Source organism: Vicia villosa, linkage group LG3 (assembly GCF_029867415.1).
Source record: "Vicia villosa cultivar HV-30 ecotype Madison, WI linkage group LG3, Vvil1.0, whole genome shotgun sequence".
Taxonomy (NCBI): domain Eukaryota; kingdom Viridiplantae; phylum Streptophyta; class Magnoliopsida; order Fabales; family Fabaceae; genus Vicia; species Vicia villosa.
In genome coordinates, this window is record NC_081182.1 from 189,322,062 (window position 1) to 189,343,495 (window position 21,434).

Genomic DNA, 21,434 nt, shown 5'->3' on the forward strand with positions numbered 1-21,434 from the left:
TTATCTTTCGGATTTGGCTGGGGTCAGGGGAAGAAGGTCTAATAGGGTCTTGCGGGAGTTTGCTAGGGCTTAGAAGAGTTGGGTGCCTATGAAAGTTGTTTCTTTGTCTTTCTATTTGATCCCTTATAGATTGTTGACTACGCCAATTTTTTTGAGATGCCAAATTGTGTTTGACTCTAGTAGTACGGGGTGTATTATGTGCTAGGGGCTGGTGAAGTCGGATGATAATCTCTTTGTATTGTGAGGGGTTGCTTCAATCATCTGGTATAGAGTTATTAGATGGACGGGAGCAGTCAAGGCCTTTGCTACCAATGATTATAGGGGTGTTTGAGATGTTTTAAAGTCAGAGTCATGGGAGTAAAGCGTCTTTAGGTCGGTCTCGATCCGGGAATTTGTGGTCTGGACTATTTGAAAAATGCGGAACAATTTTTTTTTTTTGAAAAAACTTGACAATTAATCATTGGATGTCATTCATTATTAACTTGGCATGGAAGAGGGTTCATTCATATACTCCAGTTTTCTCGTTTCTCTTGTTGGCTAGGAGCAAGACCCTCTCAAGTAGCTAGGCATGATGCGCATGGCCCGTTGTTTTTATATTGTTTATGTTTTGTGCAGGTGATCGTGTCTTCCTTCCTCTAACTTATCTCTTTAAAGGTCTATTGTGTCCAACACTTTAAGATTGTTTGGATTGTTGGTCTTGGTCTGTTTGATTTGTGTTTTTCTTGTGAACTTTAGCCATATTGGGTGCTCTATGCTACTTCTATATTATTTGTTGTGAGATATTGGATCGAACTCTAGTATGGTCGAAGGGTAGCTTTTTGGTTCGACAGGATTAAGCATGAAGTCGAAGGTTGTTCACATGCTTGTGTCGAAGATGCTAGGGCTATTAGCATGTTAAATTAGGTTTTAGTGTTTAAACTCTAATTTGTTAAGTTAGCTTGTTTATTAAGTTGGCTTGTGTAATGGGCCTTGTAGAAAAAGCCCATTAGTTAGTATGTTAGGTTTTATTATAAATAGCATACTAGTCTCTCAAAATTGCTAAGCTGCAAATCCTAATTTAGGGTGAGAGAGGTTATTTGTTATTCTTGTAAACTTGTAATCTTGTTTTAAGAGAAATTAAAAGAATAGCAGTTATAACCAATTCTTGTGTTCTTCTTCTTCCTTGTCCTTTATTCTTCCCTTGCATTATACTTTGTTCTTGACATCGAATTCACAACAAGTTGGTGCGGTGAGCATGGAGAAGATGCCGTCAACAAAGTATGAGATTGCAAAATTCACCGGCGTGAATGATTTCGGTCTGTGGCGCTTGAAGATGAAAGCCCTACTGGTTCACCAAGGTTGTTTGGAAGCGTTGAAGGGAGAGGCATCCATGAATGCTGCATTAACGGTGGCGGAGAAGACGACTATGATCGAGAAGTTACACAGCGCAATTTTGTTGAGCCTTGGTGATAAGGTTCTCAGACAGGTATCAAAGGAGACGACGACATCAGGGTTATGGACGGAACTTGAAAGTTTGTATATGACCAAATCACTGGTAAATCGACTCTACCTGAAGCAAGCTTTGTATTCATTCAAGATGGTTGAAGACAAAGTGTTAGCTGAGCAGTTGGATATGTTCAACAAGCTGATTCTTGATCTTGAAAATATTGATGTAAAGATCGATGATGAAGATCAAGCGTTGTTACTATTGTGCACTTTGCCTCGATCACATGCTCACTTCAAAGAAACTCTCCTGCATGGAAGGGAGTCCTTGTCCTTTGAAGAAGTTCAATCAGCCCTGTATTCAAAGGACTTGAACGAACGAAAGGAGCATAAACCTTCGCTGTTGGTGAAGGTTTGGCCGATAAAGGAAAATTCTTGCGAAAGGATGGTAAGTTCGACAAGAAGAAAGGCAAAAGCCAGCAGAAGTCTTATAGTGGCGAAGCATCTGGTATTCGATGCTATCATTGTAATAAAGAGGGTCACACACGAAAGGTGTGCCCCTAACGCCTGAAAGATCATGGAGGTAAGGATAATGGCAATGCAACCATTGTTCAAGATGATTTTGAATCATCTGATGTTCTTGTGGTTTCAAGCAGTGACTCGAGAAGAGAGTGGATTATGGATTCAGGTTGCACTTGGCACATGACTCCAAACAAAGACTTGTTCGAGGAATTATGTGATCAAGATGGTGGATCAGTATTGCTGGGAAACAACAAGGCTTGCAAAATTGCAGGTGTTGGATCTGTGAGATTCAAGTTTTGTGAACCCTGTGTACTTGGGAAATCTTGCATAGTGAAGTTCAACAAAGGCAAACAAAGAACACGTGGATCCCTTGATTACATCCATGCTGATCTTTGGGGGCCTGCAAGGTGTCCATCACATTCAGGAGCAAGGTATTTTCTATCCATAGTTGATGACTATTCCAGAAAGTTATGGGTATTCATCCAGAAGACTAAGGATGAAACTTTTGAGAATTTCAAAAGTTGGAAGACTTTGGTAGAAAATCAGACTGGCAGGAAGGTCAAGAGGTTGAGAACCGAGAATGGCCTTGAATTTTGCAATGAGGCATTCGACAGTTTTTGTGCGGGCTCTGGTATTGCAAGGCATAGAACTACTGCAGGTACTCCACAACAAAATGGTTTGGCTGAAAGGTTTAATCGAACTATATTGGAGAGAGTCAGATGCATGTTGACTAGTGCTGGATTAAAGAAGGTGTTTTGGGCTGAGGCTGTTTCAACAGCAACATATCTGATAAGCAGATGTCCTTCGACAACGTTAGATATGAAGAAACCTGAAGAAGTTTGGTCGGGACATCCACCAGATCTCGACAAACTGAGAGTATTTGGCTGCGTAACCTATGCTCACATTAGACAAGACAAGGTCGAACCTAGAGCTCTGAAATGCATGTTCATGGGATACCCTGAAGGAGTCAAAGCTTATAGGCTATGTTGCCTAGAGCCAGGTCACAGGAGGTGTATCACCAGTCGAGATGTAGTTTTCAATGAAACTGAGATGACTTTCAAGAAAACTGGTGATGACGATGGTCGAAGTGCAGAAGAGCTGGAACAGGTAGATATTCCTGTTGAGGTGGAGCAAGTTGATGCTGAATTGCATATTCCAGATGAAGTCGAAGAAGAAGCAGAAGATGCTGAGGAAGTTGAGGAAACTGTCGATGACTACCTATTGTCAAGAGATAGGTCGAGAAGAACCATCAAGCTACCTCAGAGACTTGGGTATGCAGATCTTATAGCTTATGCCTTAATCTCTGCAAGTGAGGTTCTAGACGAAGAACCTAGAGACTACAAGGAAGTTATGAGGAGTCGAAATAAGACTGAATAGCTGAAGGCCATGGATGATGTGATGAAAAATCTTCATGATGATCATACTTGGGAATTGATCAAGAAACCTGCTGGGGCAAGGTTAGTCAACTGTAAATGGATTTTCAAAGTTAAGGAAGGAATCAAAGGAGTGACGTTGAAAAGATACAAGGCAAGGTTGGTAGCAAGGGGTTTCACTCAGAAAGAAGGTGTCGACTTCAATGATGTGTTTTCTCCTGTTGTGAAACATAGGTCCATTAGAATGTTGCTTGCCATGGTGGCACAGTTCGATCTTGAACTGGAACAGATGGATGTGAAGACTGCGTTCTTGTATGGTGATCTAGATGAAACAATCCTGATGAGGCAACCTGAAGGGTATGTCGAAAAGGGTAAGGAAGATTACGTGTGCAAGTTAAAGAGATCTTTGTATGGGCTGAAACAATCTCCTCGGCAGTGGAATAGGAGATTCGACAGGTTCATGGCGCGCATAAGTTTCATTAGAAGTCAGTTCGACCACTGTGTGTACTTTCGATTCCGACCTGGTAATTCATTTGTTATTTTGTTGCTTTATGTGGATGACATTCTCATAGCTAGCAACACTGTCGAAGATGTAATGAGGGTGAAGGCTGAAATCAATAAGGAGTTCGATATGAAGGATCTGGGAGCTGCTTCCAGGATTCTTGGAATTGACATTCGAAGAGATAGGAAGAAGTCAAAGTTATGCTTGTCTCAAGAGGCATATCTACGAAATATTCTCGAAAAGTTTGGTATGTCGAATTCGAAGCCAGTTGTGACTCCAACATACCCTCAATTCAAGCTGAGTATTGATCAATGACCCAGTACTGATGGTGAAAGAGCCTATATGAATAGCATCCCAGATGCTAATATAGTTGGTTGTTTGATGTATGCTATGGTATGTACTAGACCGACATAGCATATGCAGTAAGTCTTGTAAGCAGGTACATGGCGAATCCTGGAAAGGCTCACTGGCAAGCATTGAAGTGCATTTTAAGGTACATAAATGGGTCCCTGAACAGAGTCCTAATTTATGGTGGAGCCTTGGGTGAAGATAGTAAATCAGTAATCGAAGGATATGTCGACTCTGATTATGCAGGTTGTATGGATTTCAGAAAATCTATTTCTGGATATGTTTTCACTATGTTTGGCACTGCAATTAGTTGGAAAGCAACACTTTAGAAGGTTGTTGCTCTATCAACCACTGAAGCGGAGTATATTGCCCTAACTGAAGCTGTGAAAGAAACATTGTGGCTTGAAGGTTTTGCAAGAAGCTGAAACTGCAAGGCCGAGGTATCACTGTTAAATGTGAAAGTCAAAGTGCAATACACCTGTCGAAGAATTCGGCCTATCATGAGCGAACTAAGCACATTGATGTGAGGCTGCATTTCGTCAGAGGAGTAGTCGAGCGTGGAGAAGTCCAAGTGCTGAAGGTTTCGACTGGGGACAATGCTGCTGATATGATCACAAAGACATTGCCAAGTTGCAAGTTTTTCCACTGTATGCAGTTGATAAAGCTGCATGAAGAAAGCTAGTTTGTTCCCTTGACGTGGTAGAGTTAGGTCCAAGGTGGAGATTTGTGAGATATTGGATCGAACTCTAGTATGGTCGAAGGGTAGCTTCTTGGTTCGACAGGATTAAGCATGAAGTCGAAGGTTGTTCACATGCTTGTGTCGAAGATGCTAGGGCTGTTAGCATGTTAAATTAGGTTTTAGTGTTTAAACCCTAATTTGTTAAGTTAGCTTGTTTATTAAGTTGGCTTGTGTAATGGGCCTTGTGGAAAAAGCCCATTAATTAGTATATTAGGTTTTATTATAAATAGCATACTAGTCTCTCATCATTGCTAAGCTGCAAATCCTAATTTAGGGTGAGAGAGGTTATTTGTTATTATTGTAAACTTGTAATCTTGTTTTAAGAGAAAGTAAAAGAATAGCAGTTATAACCAATTCTTGTGTTCTTCTTCTTCCTTATCCTTTATTCTTCTCTTGCATTATACTTTATTCTTGGCATCGAATTCACAACATTTATGACCTTCGTTTATGTTTAAAATAATATATCCTTCCTCTGTTAAAAAAATTGAAGCGGAGCACTACAAATTTTATAATTTACCATCTATCATTTAGAAAGTATTGTTTTTCTTTATTTTAGTTTAATAATCCACCATTATTTCTATTTTATTCATTTTTAAATTCAATATATTACAAACTGATCGGTTTTTTTTTTATTATATAAACTGATCAATTTTATAGTCGAGTAATACAAGACCATCTCGCAATAATCAATTTATATAAAAAATAATCAAAATATGATATGATCCAGTAGATTTTTACAAAAGTAGATCTCAAAATAAATAAAAAAAATTGTGTATTATTCAATTTGCAAATTTTTACACCAGACCACATCATGCCAAAGGTGAAGAAATCGAAAAGCATCATCATGGATAAAATACAATAAATTTTTGTTTGTTCCCATTTTTTTTTTTTGTCAAATGGAACAGTTTGGTTTTATATTTATAATTATGGATAGAAAAGCATCATTATGAATAAACTATATAAGATTTTTGTTTGATTCAATTGTATTTTTTTATGTCAAGTTGGTTTTATATAGAACCATAATAACATATAAACAGAATAATAATCACATAGATCTAACTAGTGAAAAAAAGTTAAGAATAATGGATGCAATATATTTAGGGTTGTTTGGTGTAGTTATTGGGTTTGTGCTATGGTGGTGGAATGAATATTGGTATGTTATTCCTCTCAAATTCAAATGCTTCAAATCTTCAACAAAATTGCCACCAGGTCATATGGGTTTACCTTTCATTGGAGAAATGATTACTTTTCTTTGGTACTTCAAGATTGTTCGACGTCCAGAGGATTTCATTAACGCCAAGAGACGCAAGTAAGTTTTATTAGAAACACAACTAATTTATATATTTGTTATCTGTATCTCTGAAAAAAGACGAGTCTCTGACACTTATAAGTTATAACAGATATGGCGATGGTGAGGGCATGTTTAGAACGCACCTATTTGGAGCACCTTCGATCATAGTATATACTCCTGCTGTTAACAAATTTGTGCTATTTTCGGACAGCAACTTCAAGCAAGAATGGCCAACTGTTGAACTTATGGGTGTAACTTCAATGGCGGCTGTCCATGGTAAGGCTCATACTAGGGTCCGTAAGTTTGTTACCAATGCGATCAATCGGCCCGATGCCCTAAGCCGCATTGCTGCTCTTGTTCAGCCTCATATAGTTACTTCTCTACGATCTTGGGCTGAAATGGGGAAGATCAAAGCAAAAGTTGAAACTCAAAAGGTATTTAACAATTAACAGTTGATATAGTTGTTAGTAAAATAGATCTTTACTTAGAGTCTTTATTATTGCATTATTATCTTATCTTAAATTAACCACAATATTTTAATGACATCTCTCACATCATGTGGTGGTCTCCGGTTAACTTTATATAATAGTTTATTCTATGGTAGTATATATAAATTTATTAGAAACTAATGTAGATTTATTTATTTAAACCAATAGAAAGGTTAACAAAAATTATGATTTCACATAAAGTACAAAATTAAAAATGTTACAATAATAATGTTATTTTTTATTTAAACAGCCAACTTGATAGGATTAATATGTTTCTTTTTTTGTTTTCCCTAAAGTAATTTATATTATAGATCTCTCTTATTCAATTTGACATATTTTCACCAGTATTTGGAAGGAGTGTTACTACTCTAAGATTTAAGATCTATATATATATATATATATATATATATATATATATATATATATATATATATATATATATATGTATATATATATATATATGTATATATATATATATATATATATATATATATATATGTATATATATATATATATATATATATATATATATATATATATATATATATATATATATATATATATATATATATATATTTTAATTTATGAGCATTTTAACTTCGGACAAATCCATTTAGTTATTTTTATAGTGAAATTATATGAGCTACAAGGGACGTGTGCGTTTGAAAGTTATCTTTTGGACAAGAATATTTTAATGATAGGGTTTGAGAGAAATATATAGTTATAAATTTATCTCAATCATGCATACCATGTAATATTTATGTGAAATTTCTCAAAATGCTTTTAGGAAGCTAAACTATTAAATATTAAATGTAGATGTCATTCGAAAACATTGGAAATCTTTTCTTAGGCAAGGAGTCAGGCCTTTTCCTTAATTCTTTGGATAAACTCTATCAAGACATCCTTCCAGGTGTGAGAGCTTATCCAATTAATATTCCTGGTTTTGCATACTACAATGCTCTTCAGTGTAGAAGGAAGCTTGAAGACATTTTCTCGATCGAGTTAAATAAGAGAAAATTAAAAAATCAAAATAAGGTAGAAGCACTTGATTTGATGGATGGGTTAATGCAAATTGAAGACGATGAAGGTGACAAATTGAGTGACAAAGAAGTTGTAGACAACATTGTCTCTCTTGTACTAGGTGGATATATCTCTACTTCTCTTGTGTCTATGTGGGCTATTTATCTTCTTGCCAAGTATCCAAATGTGCTAAAATTGCTAAGGGTTAGTATTTTTTTAAAAGAATTTTATTAACTTTTATGCATGCTTAGTTTAAATTAAGATGAAACTCTTAATTTTTTATCACTATATTTATTCATTTTTCAGCTTTTTTTTTCCGCGTTTGTAGGAAGAAAACATGGCTTTCACAAAGGGAAATTCAGGAGATTTTATTACGGCTAAAGATGTTTCAAATTTAAAATATACAAACAAGGTTTTCACTAGTTATGCAAATATATGTTTATATAGTGAAAAATATTTGTTAATAGTTTTATATATTAATAATCATACACAGGTTGTTGAAGAAGTGATAAGAATGTCCAATATTTCAGCCTTTATTTTCAGAAAAGTTGTAAATGAAGTTGATTATAAAGGTATGTGGTTGTAGACTAATTCTTGAGAAAATTATTTATCTTTTTGTATTTTATTGTCACTCGTTCAAAACTTATACATTACACTCATTTTTTTAATGTAAAATGTCATTTTTACTTAAACAAAATTTCTCATAAGAAGAGTTAAATGAAAAAAATTACTACAGTATTCTAATTACTATTAAAAATAAATTTGATATTTTTAATATTTAATAATTAATTTATCTAGTTCATATATCAACTAAATATATTGATTGTCAAATGTATCAACAAAATTTAAATTTATTTATAATAGTAACTAGAGGGTGTACGAATTAATGTCTAGTTTTAAATATAAAATTGTAATTCATGTGCTCTCAAATCATTATGACATTTGTGAAAAAAATATATTTTAAAAATTATTCATTTTTTATTTTTAAAATAGTATTGATCGGTTTCTTTTTTATTGTATAATAATCTAATTAAACTTACCATTAATATTTATTGATACAAAACACAATTTTTATTTTGTAGGTTATAAGATACCGAAGGGATGGAAAGTAATTTCTATGCTTCGTTATATTCACACAGATCCAGAGAATTTTAGGGATCCCATGTATTTCAACCCTGATAGATGGAATGTACATTTGCTGACTATTTTTAATTTTGATTTTTCATATTAGTTAATTTTTTAATTGATTAATTTATATAATAATTATCAATTTTATTTATAAATTATTAGGAGACGGCAAAACCTGGAACATATCAAGTTTTTGGTGCTGGACAAAGGCTATGCCCTGGAAACATGCTAGCAAGAGTTCAACTAGCACTTCTGCTTCATCATTTGTCCATTGGATACAAGTAATGTTTCATCATAGTGTTTGATATATAATATGTTTTTCTTTTAAAGTTTTATATTAAGGTAGAATAAATTAGATGTCACTTTATATTTTAATGATTTAATGATATCTTTTATATATCGAATGCAGGTGGGAGCTCATTAATCCTAATGCAAATATAATTTATCTTTCACATCCTGCTCCTATTGATGGGGTCGAAGTCAAGTTCAGCCAATTGTGAAGAAAAATTATGGAAGGTTGTAGACAAATAAAATTCTAGATTCAAACTTTGATGTTTGCTTCTCTGAATAATATCCTAATGACTATGTATTTAAACATTTCAATTAAATTTGTAACACAGTCATTTCAAGAAAATCTAAATTTTATTTAAAAAATAGAAGTGTGTTAGAAGAGTTCATTAATTATAGCATGTTTAGAAACGCGGTGGAAAGGCAGCAAGACACACGTTTGGACAGAAGCTACACTTTGTAGCTTCTTGAAATCACAGTGGGAGTAAACGCGCGTTTGTAGCTTCAAACGCCAGACCAAACAGGCCATTAGTTGTAATTGGTTATGGGTAGTTTTTTAACTGATTCATAATTCATGTTTGCAATGGTTTAAAGTTATTTAAAGTGAGAGTTAGCTTCCCATACAAAAAGTGAGAGTTAACTTAAGGAATTTCACTATCAATTGTGATTTAACATGGAGGAGACTTTCATCTTTGATGGAAAGAAATTTGTTTTTGCAAAGACAAGTTTTATAGTTTCTTCATATCTCAAGGTACTGGTCTTTGATAATATGTATAAAGCTCTTGTCAATGTAGTTAGTGTTGCACTTACTAGCAAATAGATGAGTATTGAGCAAAATAAAGATTTCAAAATGATCACAAGACAAGATGCTTCTTTATGAATTCCATTACTTTCGAAAAGTTTGGATTAGTCATGATTATAGTATATGGACAAATTACATTCAATATTTTCTAGCTTATTATTAGCTTATGCAAACAAGTGCAAAATGAGAAATATTTTACCATTTGATACAATAAAAAGTGATGATGGTAGTAAATTTAAAAATAAATCTTTTAAAATTTTTTGTGAAGAAAATGAAATATCTCATATTTTTTCTCATCTAAAGTTCCACAACAAAATGAAGTTGTAGGAAGTAAAAACAAGTTTCTTTAAGATATAACAAGAATCGTGATATATGAGAGAAATAGTGAAAAACACTTTTGGATAGAAGAAGCAGTAAACACTACATGTAACATTAAAAATAGTGTTATAATAACAAGTAATTATTATTACTACTACTATTTTGAAATACTAATGAATAGTGTATACACATTTTTTCAAACCTTTAACAGTAACATGTATAGTAGTAGCCAATAGCATAACACTATATATATATATATATATATATATATATATATATATATATATATATATCACTCCTTGGTATATGAAATGTAAGAACATCAATCGTTTCTACGAGAAACAATATACTACCAGTCTCTTCTATCTCTCTGTATTCAGTATTCTTAACACGTTATCAGCACGATCGTTCTATCAGAAGTTTCTAGTATACAAGGTATATATATTCTATACTTACCTCTTTAATCTTATTAACATTTTCATCTGTCCCGGTTATAGAAAACTGGCAACCTGTCAAGTGATTTATAACTAGAGTGGCTATTATCATTATCGTTATCATTTTACTCCTTGTTATAGAAAACTGGCAACTTGTCAAGTGCTCTATAATAAGTCTGACTATTTTTATTATAAATTTTGTGTGAAGGTATAAAACCTCATATGCAATTACTAACATTTATATTTATGTTGTTACTAACTTTTATATTTAGTGGAGGCTTAAAAACCACCATATGTTGTTACTAACTTTTATATTTAGTGGATGTTTAAAAAGCACCATATGCTGTTACTAACTTTTATATTTAGTGGAGGTTTAAAAACCACCATATGTTGTTACTAACTTTTATGTTCAGTGTAGGTTTATAACCCCATTTGCAGTTACTAACTTTTATATTTAATGGGAGTCTGACACTTCTAATACAAATATTCTTTTATATTCAGAGGAGGTCAAAAAACCCCATACGCGTATTCTATTTTTTTTTTTTGTGTTCATTTACCTTATATGTCATAGATTATAATTATCTCTAACACTTATAACTATTGGATGATATTTAATGCACTTAAAATTTGACTAAATATTTTTCTTATCACACTTAACTTTTTTCTTTTCCTTTTTCCTTCCCCCCAACGGTAATATAACGGCCATTTTTTTTAAAATTACCTCTATAAATACTTCTACTTCTTTCATAACTTTCACACCATTCTCAAACTATCTATCCATATTTTTTTCAAATGGCTAAATTTCTTATTTTGTTCATTACTCTACTTGTAATTATGTTGTTTGCTGTCAGTATTATCAAGCATGAAGAATTATGTAATGATTTTGTAGCTTTAATCATAATTATCGGCTTACCATTACTGATCTTAGCTTGGTTTGTCAGTAGAGGTTTTTGAATAATACGTAGTCATGAATTTTGTAACTGAATAAATTGATATTTCTTTTGATTTTAAATATTGATTATGTTCATCTGAATTATAGATATAACCATGTCAAATCTTAAGCATCAATTCAAAATCTAAGCATAACTGGGGACAACTTCATAATCTCGAACAACAATTTAATAGAGTACCTTACATGTGAGGGACTTAACAAAATTCTTGAAGGACAGAATTCTGGAAAATCGACAGACGATCCAGATGAAATGGAAAAGAGAAAGTCAAATGTAAACAGAATAATCAAGTATCATCTTGATGATGGATTGCAAACAGAATATTCAAATGCTAAAGATCCCCAGATTTTATGGGACATGTGAGATATTGGATCGAACTCTAGTATGGTCGAATGTTAGCTTCTTGGTTCGACAGAATTAAGCATGAAGTCGAAGGTTGTTCACATGCTTGTGTCGAAGATGCTAGGGTTGTTAGCATGTTAAATTAGGTTTTAGTGTTTAAACTCTAATTTGTTAAGTTAGCTTGTTTATTAAGTTGGCTTGTGTAATGGGCCTTGTGAAAAAAGCCCATTAATTAGTATGTTAGGTTTTATTATAAATAGCATACTGGTATTTTAACATTGCTAAGCTGTAAATCCTAATTTAGGGTGAGAGAGGTTATTTGTTATTCTTGTAAACTTGTAATCTTGTTTTAAGAGAAAGTAAAAGAATAGCAGTTATAATCAATTTTTGTGTTCTTCTTACCTTCCCTAATTCCTATTATATTTTGTTCTTGACATCGTTTTTCACAACAAATTAGTGCGGTGAGCGTGGAGAAGATGCCTTCAACAAAGTATGAGATTGAAAAGTTCATCGGAGTGAATGATTTCGGTCTGTGGCGCTTGAAGATGAAAGCCCTACTGGTTCAGCAGGGTTGTTTGGAAGCGTTGAAGGGAGCGACGACTATGGACATTGGGTTAACGGAAAGAGAGAAGACATTGCCAATTTGTAAGTTTTTCCACTGTATGCAGTTGATAAAACTGCATGAAGAAAGCTAGTTTGTTCCCTTGACGTTGTAGAGTTAGGTCCAAGGTGGAGATTTGTGAGATATTGGATCGAACTCTAGTATGGTCGAAGGGTAGCTTCTTGGTTCGACAGAATTAAGCATGAAGTCGAAGGATGTTCACATGCTTGTGTCGAAGATGCTAGGGTTGTTAGCATGTTAAATTAGGTTTTAGTGTTTAAACTCTAATTTGTTAAGTTAGCTTGTTTATTAAGTTGGCTTGTGTAATGAGCCTTGTGGAAAAAGCCCATTAGTTAGTATGTTAGGTTTTATTATAAATAGCATACTAGTCTTTCATCATTGCTAAGCTGCAAATCCTAATTTAGGGTGAGAAAGGTTATTTGTTATTCTTGTAAACTTGTAATCTTGTTTTAAGAGAAAGTAAAAGAATAGCAGTTATAACCAATTCTTGTGTTCTTCTTACCTTCCCTAATTCCTATTATATTTTGTTCTTGACATCGTTTTTCACAACAGGACAAAATTAAAGCAAGATTTGAATATCAGAAGAAAGTCTTGTTACCCTCATTAGTGGATCAGTGGAACAAGTTAAGGTTCCAAGATTATAAAACTGACATTGCGTATAATTCTGTTATGCACCAAATTATATCACAGCTAGAATATTTTGGCAAAATTATAACTGAAAAAGAAAAGTTAAAAAAAACTTTTTCGACTTTCCATGCATCTTAGGTATTATTGCAACAACAATATAGAATGAGGGAATACACTGAGTATTCTGATTTAGTTGCAGCCCTTCTAGTGGCAGAACAAAATAACGAGCTCCTAATAAAAAACCACCAGGCACGACCCATAGGAACAATGCCATATCCTGAAACTAATGCCACGACCTTTAATCGTGGGAGCGGTGGATTTAATCGCCTTAAGAGACGTGGTGGTCATGTTCGTTTTGATGGTAATAATGGTCATGCTGATAGTCACAATCAAGGAGGATATCATGGTCGAAACCTTTTCCACGGTCGAAATCATTTTCATGGTAGAGGACGTGGACGAGGTCATGTGAATAGTTATAGATCCCCCAGATATGACCAAAATAATTGGAATTGCAAAGGAAAGGGTAAGTATATCCAAGAAGGTCCTTCAAGGAATTATGAGGATATATGTTACAGATGCGGAAAGAAAGACCATTGGTCTAAGGTGTGTAGAACACCAGAACATTTGTGCAAAAGACAAATGGCATATGTTGAAGAAAAGGGAAAAGAAGTAAATTTTAATGAAATGGAACCCATGAATGATAATACCTATTTTGAAACTGCTGACTTTGGTGGAGATGAAACAGATTAAGTAACTTTTTAAAATATGTATTTGAATAATGTTTGGTGTGCTTGTTTATATATTTGAAATATGTATCTACTTAACAATTTGTATGTTGTTAAGGTGTATCTTAAGTTTGTATGAAATAATAATGTTAAATATGTTGTTAATTTACTGTATTTAATCTTATTTTTATTTTTAAGAAGGTTAGACATGGAACATGTCAAAGACATTTACATTCCGGACAGTGGAACTACACACACAATCCTCAAAAGTAAGAAATATTTTACTGAAATAAATCTCACTAAAGGTATAATAAATACAATCTCAGGTCCTGCAGATTTAATTGAAGGAACAGGTAATGCTATGTTCGTATTACCAAATGGGACAAAATTTGTCATTAATAATGCTTTATACTCTCAAAAGTCAAAGAGAAATTTGTTGAGTTTTAATGACATATATCGTCAAGGATATGATACTGAAACTGCAACTGAAGGTAATATGAAATACATTAATATTACTTATAATGTTTCAAGAAAGAAGAAAATTTTAGAAAAATTACCAAAATTGCCTTCTGGATTACATTACATATATACATGAAATTGAATGCAATTTAGTAGTAAAAGAAGATCCCAAAATTGTGATTTTATGGCATGACCATTTAGGTCACCCTAGTTCAACAATGATGTGTAAAATAGTTGAAAGTACACATGGTCATCAATTGAAAAGTTTAAAACTTACACAAGATTATAGACCGTGTGAAGCTTGCTCTCTTGGCAAACTAATAACAAAGCATTCACCGGGCAAGATTCAGACAGAATCAACTGCATTTCTTGAAAGAATTCAAGGAGACATACGTGTGTCGCGGGGAAAAATCGTTATCTTTTTTCGGGATGAGACACCTGATGCCTTCTTTGGGCTCGAGTGCTCAAAAAATGATTTTTCTTTTGTTTCGACCAAACTTTTTATTGTTTCCAAAGTAGGAAAAGGAAAAAAGCTGCAATAACCTTAAAAAGTGGGGGAGAGATCTTTGGGTAAGAGGGTTGGTTATACGAAGGGAAGGTATTAGCACCCAACGTATCTATAGTACTCTATAGGTTTTTTTTCTATGTTTTTCATTCCATGTTATTGAGAGGTTCTGTTGAAAGAGGTGGGACCTAAGGTGTTTGTTTGATTATGCTCGCAAAGATCATCGCGATCCTCTGCATACATATCCCTTAGAGGGAATCAGAGCATCTGTAGCTCGGGTCTACGGGTGCTAAGGTTTGAATGGTTTGAGGGAGAAGTTTTGCTCGCCAAGGATACGACCTTGTGCCTACGTATTCTCAAAGGGATGTTGAGAAAGTCAGAGCAATCGTAGTTCCCACTTATGCTAGTGGAAGCAAAGGAAAAGAGACAAATGTCATCTAAATGTTCGATGTAACTAATCTATATCATCACATACATCTGTTTGATTTTGTTTGAAAATCTTTTCATTATAAGCCCTGGGCCATGCCACTTATGGTGCTTAGAATGATAAAGATGCTTTTTAGCCAGCCTTGTGGCAAAAACTTTCAATGAAGTCAGCCTTGTGACAAAAAGTTTTGATTAATCAGCCAGCCTTGTGGCAAAAGTTTCAATGAAGTCAGCCTTGTGACAAAAACTTTGATTAATCAGCCAGTATGGTGGCAAAAAGGTTTGATTGATTAGCCAACCTTGTGGCAAAAAAGTTAAGTTGATTGATTGATTGATTGATTGTTTGTGATGATATAGAAGAGATACTCCTATCATAGAGATGATAAATGTCTAATCTCCTAGGGTATTTGATTTGGATATTGGGGATGCTTATAAGAAGCCCGTGGGTCCTTGTACGAAGCCCAAGAGGAGGCTATCCGAGGGTCCTTGCATTGTAAGCCCAAGAGGAGGCTATGGGAGGGACAATCGAGGGTCCTTGCATTGTAAGCCCAAGAGGAGGCTATGGGAGGGTCACTCGTTTGTACGAAGCCCAAGGGGAGGCATGGTATAGTTGGTTTGAGCTCTTAGAGCGATTTCACCGGGAAACCATACTCTATGTCCTAACCTAAACTAGGGAGATTCTTTGCACGAAGCCCAATAGGAGGCTATGGGGAACCTAGTGTTGTACTAAGTTGAACAAGTATATAACACAATCACAAATATGAACAAGTACGAGCAAATATGAACAAGTACATGAACAAATATGAACAGTTATACATATATATGACAAAGTGTGTGTATATAATGGAGTTTATGAAGGAAATATACCTGTGAGCATGATCCATTTGTATACACGGGGGCTCGGGACTTATACTCGGGGAGAGCCCCACTTGAGTTTATTCAAAGCTATGTAAACAGGTATTTACAAGGGGCTTGGGACTTATACCTACATGGAGGCCCATGGTATTTTTGGGAAGATTTAAAGAAAACCTTCATTTTTGATCTGTTGTTCGGGGCTAAAAAACAAATTGAACGAGATATGTACAAAAGGCGTACAATGAAATACCTAATTTCATGTACTGGAATGAGACTTATACCTATGTGGAGGCCCATGTTTTATTTACAAAACATGGTTGATTGTTTTATTAACAGACGCAAGGTTTCGTCGTTTTAAAATTGTTTGAAAGTTTTGTTTTGAAAGAAGTTTTCTGTTTGAAGAAAAACTGTACAAAGAAAAAGGAATGGGTATGTACAAAAGGGCTCGGGACTTATACCTACATGGAGGCCCATGTTTGAAAATCAATTGATCAATCCAAAAAAAAAGATTTAATCAATAGTTTCTTTTGAAAAGAAAACCAAAAAAAAGAAAAGGTTTATCGTTTTGAAAAAACTATGATCGCTTGTTTTAAAACGGTTTGAATTTTGACAAAAGTCAACTTAATTAAGATAAAAAACAAATTTCATGCTTAATTAAGACCTAAATAATTAGGGTTTGGTCACAAAATATTTACAAATGATTAAGTTTGAAAAATCAAATGAAAAACAATATTTAAAGTATTTAAAAACACTTAAAAATATGTCATTTTAAACTTAATTAAAAATGTATTAAATAAATATTTTTTTGTGATTTTTTTTGATATTCATAAAACACATATATAAAATAAGAAGTGTGTAAAAAATGAATAAAAAATGAGTTAATTTGATAGGTTAAAATAATTGATGAAGTTGTGAAGAAAAATAAGAAAAAAAAGTGTTTAAAAAAAGGTTTTGGTCCCTAAGGGTGTTGAACCCACGACCTCATGCTCACCACTCAAAAACATAACCAACTGGACCACGCGCGTGGTCTGATTAACAAAGGCAAAAATTTGATTATATTTCAAACTCAATTTTTGAATTTCCTTCGCAAAAAATGGCGCCAAGAACACCATCCCCATTTGAATTTGAAAATCTCTGAAACTGAACCAAATTGATCAAGTGAAGGGTCTATCTTACTCGTTTTTTCACAAGGAACATGATGGTACCATTTAATTTCATTTATTTTCACTCTAGGGCCATTGATTCTCTGATGAACACGAAGAACCCTAATTCTATGATTCATTCTGAAATCGTGTATGTGCAAGTTATGATGCAATTGATTGAGGGTTAATGATCCTCATGTGTGCAGAAACAAGATGGTAAATCAGTTTTTCATTTATGATGCATGTATGTATGAGTTTGAAGTTCATGAGGCTTACCTTCAAAAACGGCAAAACTGGAGATTGAATTCTTCAATAGAGGTGTTACAGATGCTTTGCAATGATCTGGATAGCTTCAATGATGATTATGGAACATGTCTGGATGCTTGGAGTGAACTGAATTCATCTGAGCATAGCCATGGGACCCGATCTGCAGTTGCTTGGAGTGAGGATCGAATCTGATTATGGAGGTGTTTCAGATCATGAATGATGGTTGGGATAGTTCATATATGGTATATGGGATGTGTTTGGATGGTTAGATTGGACAGAATTGAGCTTGAATGAAAATTGGCATGATAAGGCTTATGTTATGCATATTTGAGAAGTGAGGTAGTGATTCTGAGTTTTTGGTGTTTTTGGGGTGTATGGATGGATCAGACACATCACATATGATGTTTATGAGATGTTAGAACCATCACTTTGGCCATAACTTCAAGGATTTGGAAGTTGAGTTTTCTACCTCTTTGAGAACTATGAAACTTGCAATTCAAGAAAGAAGAGAGAAAACCTATAATTGTGAGGTTTTGGTGTGATTTTGGAAGTGATTTGAACCTCTATTTATAGGCCAAGCTTTCTGAATACAAAGCCCTTGCAAGTTGATCCAAGAATGATGATTTGGCTTAAGAGATAAAATGGAATCTTTCACATTAAATGCAAATGGTTAAAAGTGACTAAACCATGGTTAAATCTCAAGCTTCTTATCCTCTTCCATTCTGATCTCAAACCAGAAAAATATCTTCCAATTATTGCATTGGTGTGTCATCACTTGGATTATAGGTCATGTAGTGTAAGAACTTTGTGAAAATGGCTTGAAATTTCATGCATAATGACCTCTAATGACAAAATTCAAAACCATGGCTACACTCCATATTTTTTCATGCTCTTGGACATTTTGGAAAGCTCATGTTATGTACTTCAAAACCCTAGTTGAAAATTTCTTCAAGACCTTTAAGGAAATGGGTGAAAAAGATCCATGAACTTTGAAGAAAATGAGTTTTTAAGTGAAATTTTCAAAAGGTACCAACTTTGAAGCTCCATATCTCTTAAATGGTTGATCTTATGGAAAACAATTATATGTGACAAAGTTGTTCATTGGATCAAAATATACAACTTTCATGTTGGAAGTTTTTTTTAGTTTGTAGGTGAAATTTTGAGTTATTCCCTTCCAAAGTATGGAAAAAACCATTAAAAAACACTTTAGAAATTTTTCTAAGTATGAAAGTCAAACTTTTGACTTTTTGATTCTTGATTGATTTTCTTGATTTTTCTTGATCAAATGAATTCATACATCATATATTGATGATTCAAAACTTCAAAAGTCAAGGTTGACCAAAATTCCCCAAAAGTCAATGGTGATCTTGTGCAGTTGACTTTTTCAGACGAATCGCGTTTCTGGAGATTTTAAATGAACCAAGCTATCCTCACCAAATGAATGGTATGAATGGATCATATTGAGTTATTGGAGGACCTTGAGCCATGTTTTAATTTATGGCACCATGTTCTGATTAAAAAGTCAGTTGTTCAGTGAATTAGGTCAAAAACCCTAATTGTCGACCTGATGAGATTGATGACTGTGGATCTTGAATTGAGATGTAATTTCCATTGGATGTTGTCATAGGGATTATTTGAAGATGATTGAAACCTTTGATTGACTTCCTGGGGATTTTTAGGGTTTCCCACATGTGATCCCTGATTTCAGTCCTTGATAGTTCAAAAAACCCTAATCTGATGATTTGAAATTTCACTGTTGATCAATCCTTGTGTAGGAGATGTCTTGAGTCAATAGATTAGGCCAAAATGATGTACTTGGGGTCTTGAGGTCATGTCCCAAGTCATTAGGTCAAATCCTGAGCAGAAGTCAGGAGTATGCTATCTTCAGTCAAAACCCTAATTTGGTTGATTCAGTGCCTTTGAGCTTGTTGAAATGAATCTCTGGGGACCAAATGTTGATTGTTGATGAAGATGATTCATTTGAGATGAAGGGGGAACAAAACCCTAATTGATTGTTGCTTGTACTGATGAGTGATTTCTTGTTTAAAACCTGCTGAGTCACAAGTAACAAACACAGGCTATGCAATTTGTTAGAGATGCAAATGATGCATATGCTATGATATGAGGTGGTATCTTAGGTCAAAAATTGGGGTATGACAACGTGGACCTATCCATCCACCGTCAGGACCATTCGGGTATTTTATGGTATTAATTGATGCATCTAGTAGATGGTCATATGTATGCTTATTGTCAAGTCGTGATATGGCATTTGCAAAATTTCTTGCACAAATAATTAAACTTAGAGCTCAATTTCCTGATTATACTATAAAGAAAATTAGACTTGACAATGCTGGTGAATTTACATCTGAATCATTAAATAATTATTGCATGTCAATTGGTATTATTGTTGAACATCATGTTCCTCATGTACATACCCAAAATGGTTTAGCTGAGTCATTAATCAAACGTCTTCAATATATTGCTAGACCATTAATAATGAGAACTAAACTACCATCTACTGTTTGGGGTCATGCAATTTTACATGCTGCAACACTTATCCGTCTAAGGCCAAGGGTTGATCATAAACATACCCCTTCTCAACTTGCAATTAGTAAGGAACCAAATATTTCTCATTTAAAGATATTTGGCTGTGCAGTATATGTCCTAATATCACCACCACAAAGAACAAAGATGGGACCTCAAAGAAGGTTAGGTATATATGTGGGGTATGAATCACCATCTAGTATTAGATATCTTGAACCTTTAACAGGTGATGTTTTTCAGGCAAGATTTGCTGATTGTCATTTTGACGAAACAATATTTCCAACTTTAGGAGGAGAGGATAACAAACTAGAAAATGACATAATATGGTATGTACCTCATTTATTACATTTGGACTCACACAACAGATCATGGGAAGAAAATGTAAAGAAAATAGTCCACTTACAAGATTTAGCAAATTAATTGCCAGATTCATTTATTGATTTAAAAAGAGTAACAAAGTCACATGTACTAGCTATAAATGTTTCTGCTAAAATTGAGGTTTCAAATCAAAATAATGTAGCAAGTACATCTAAGGCACACTTGAAACGTGGTCGGCCTATGGGATCCAAAGACAAAAATCCCCGAAAAAGAAAGGGAATAGAAAAGGTGAATTTGATTGAAAGTGATCTTGAAAAGACACTAGATAATGATAAATCCATAATTGAAAAGCGTGCTCTCGAAGAAGCACAAGATGATGAAAATGTGATCATTGATGATGAAACTAAAAATAAGAATGATCTTGAGCTTTCAATTAATTATGATGATACAGGAATTTTGTGGAACCGAAAAGGTATGGATATAGATGAAGTACTTTCATTCTCCGTTGCATGTGAAATTATAAATGGAAATGATGATCCAGAGCCAAGAAGTATGAGTGAATGTCAAAATAGACATGACTGGAAAAATTGGAAGGAAGCAATAGATACTGAGTTAAATTCTCTTAAAAATCGAAAAGTATTTGGCCCTATTATGGCTATACCAAAAGATGTGAAATCGGTCGGGTATAAATGGGTTTTTGTAAGAAAACGAAATGAGAAAAATGAGATTGTCAAATACAAAGCTCGTCTCATTGCACAAGGTTTTTACCAACTACCGGGAATTGATTATGAGGTAACATATTCTCCTGTTATGGATGCTATTACCTTTTGTTATTTAATTGGTTTATCTGTATTTAAAAATCTTGATATGTATCTTATGGATGTTGTTACTGCTTATTTATATGGATCACTTGATACTGATTTATACATGAAAATCCCAGAAGGATTTAAAATGCCTGAGACATCAAAACCTAGAGA

General features: G+C 33.9%; 2 protein-coding genes across 2 annotated transcripts; both read left to right on the top strand.

Annotated features, from left to right (window-relative positions):
• Positions 1–5,939: 5,939 nt before the first annotated feature.
• Positions 5,940–9,755, top strand: LOC131657032 (ent-kaurenoic acid oxidase 2-like). Its single transcript, XM_058926543.1, has 8 exons — positions 5,940–6,215; positions 6,307–6,631; positions 7,502–7,909; positions 8,034–8,117; positions 8,199–8,277; positions 8,788–8,894; positions 8,996–9,114; positions 9,243–9,755. The coding sequence occupies exons 1-8, from the start codon at positions 5,989–5,991 to the stop codon at positions 9,331–9,333; spliced, it is 1,440 nt and encodes a 479-aa protein (XP_058782526.1). The 5' UTR covers positions 5,940–5,988; the 3' UTR covers positions 9,334–9,755.
• A 3,623-nt stretch (positions 9,756–13,378) lies between these two features.
• LOC131659568 (uncharacterized) lies at positions 13,379–13,966 on the top strand. Its single transcript, XM_058928740.1, has one exon. The coding sequence runs from the start codon at positions 13,379–13,381 to the stop codon at positions 13,964–13,966; it is 588 nt and encodes a 195-aa protein (XP_058784723.1).
• The last annotated feature ends 7,468 nt before the right edge of the window (positions 13,967–21,434 follow it).

Bases quoted from the DNA above. Each gene is read 5' to 3' on its own strand.
- LOC131657032 (XM_058926543.1), top strand. From the start codon at position 5,989: ATGGATGCAATATATTTAGGGTTGTTTGGTGTAGTTATTGGGTTTGTG. The intron at 8,118-8,198 runs GTTTTCACTAGT...AATCATACACAG, and splicing joins ATTTAAAATATACAAACAAG to GTTGTTGAAGAAGTGATAAG. The intron at 8,895-8,995 runs GTACATTTGCTG...ATAAATTATTAG, and splicing joins TCAACCCTGATAGATGGAAT to GAGACGGCAAAACCTGGAAC.
- LOC131659568 (XM_058928740.1), top strand. From the start codon at position 13,379: ATGAGGGAATACACTGAGTATTCTGATTTAGTTGCAGCCCTTCTAGTG.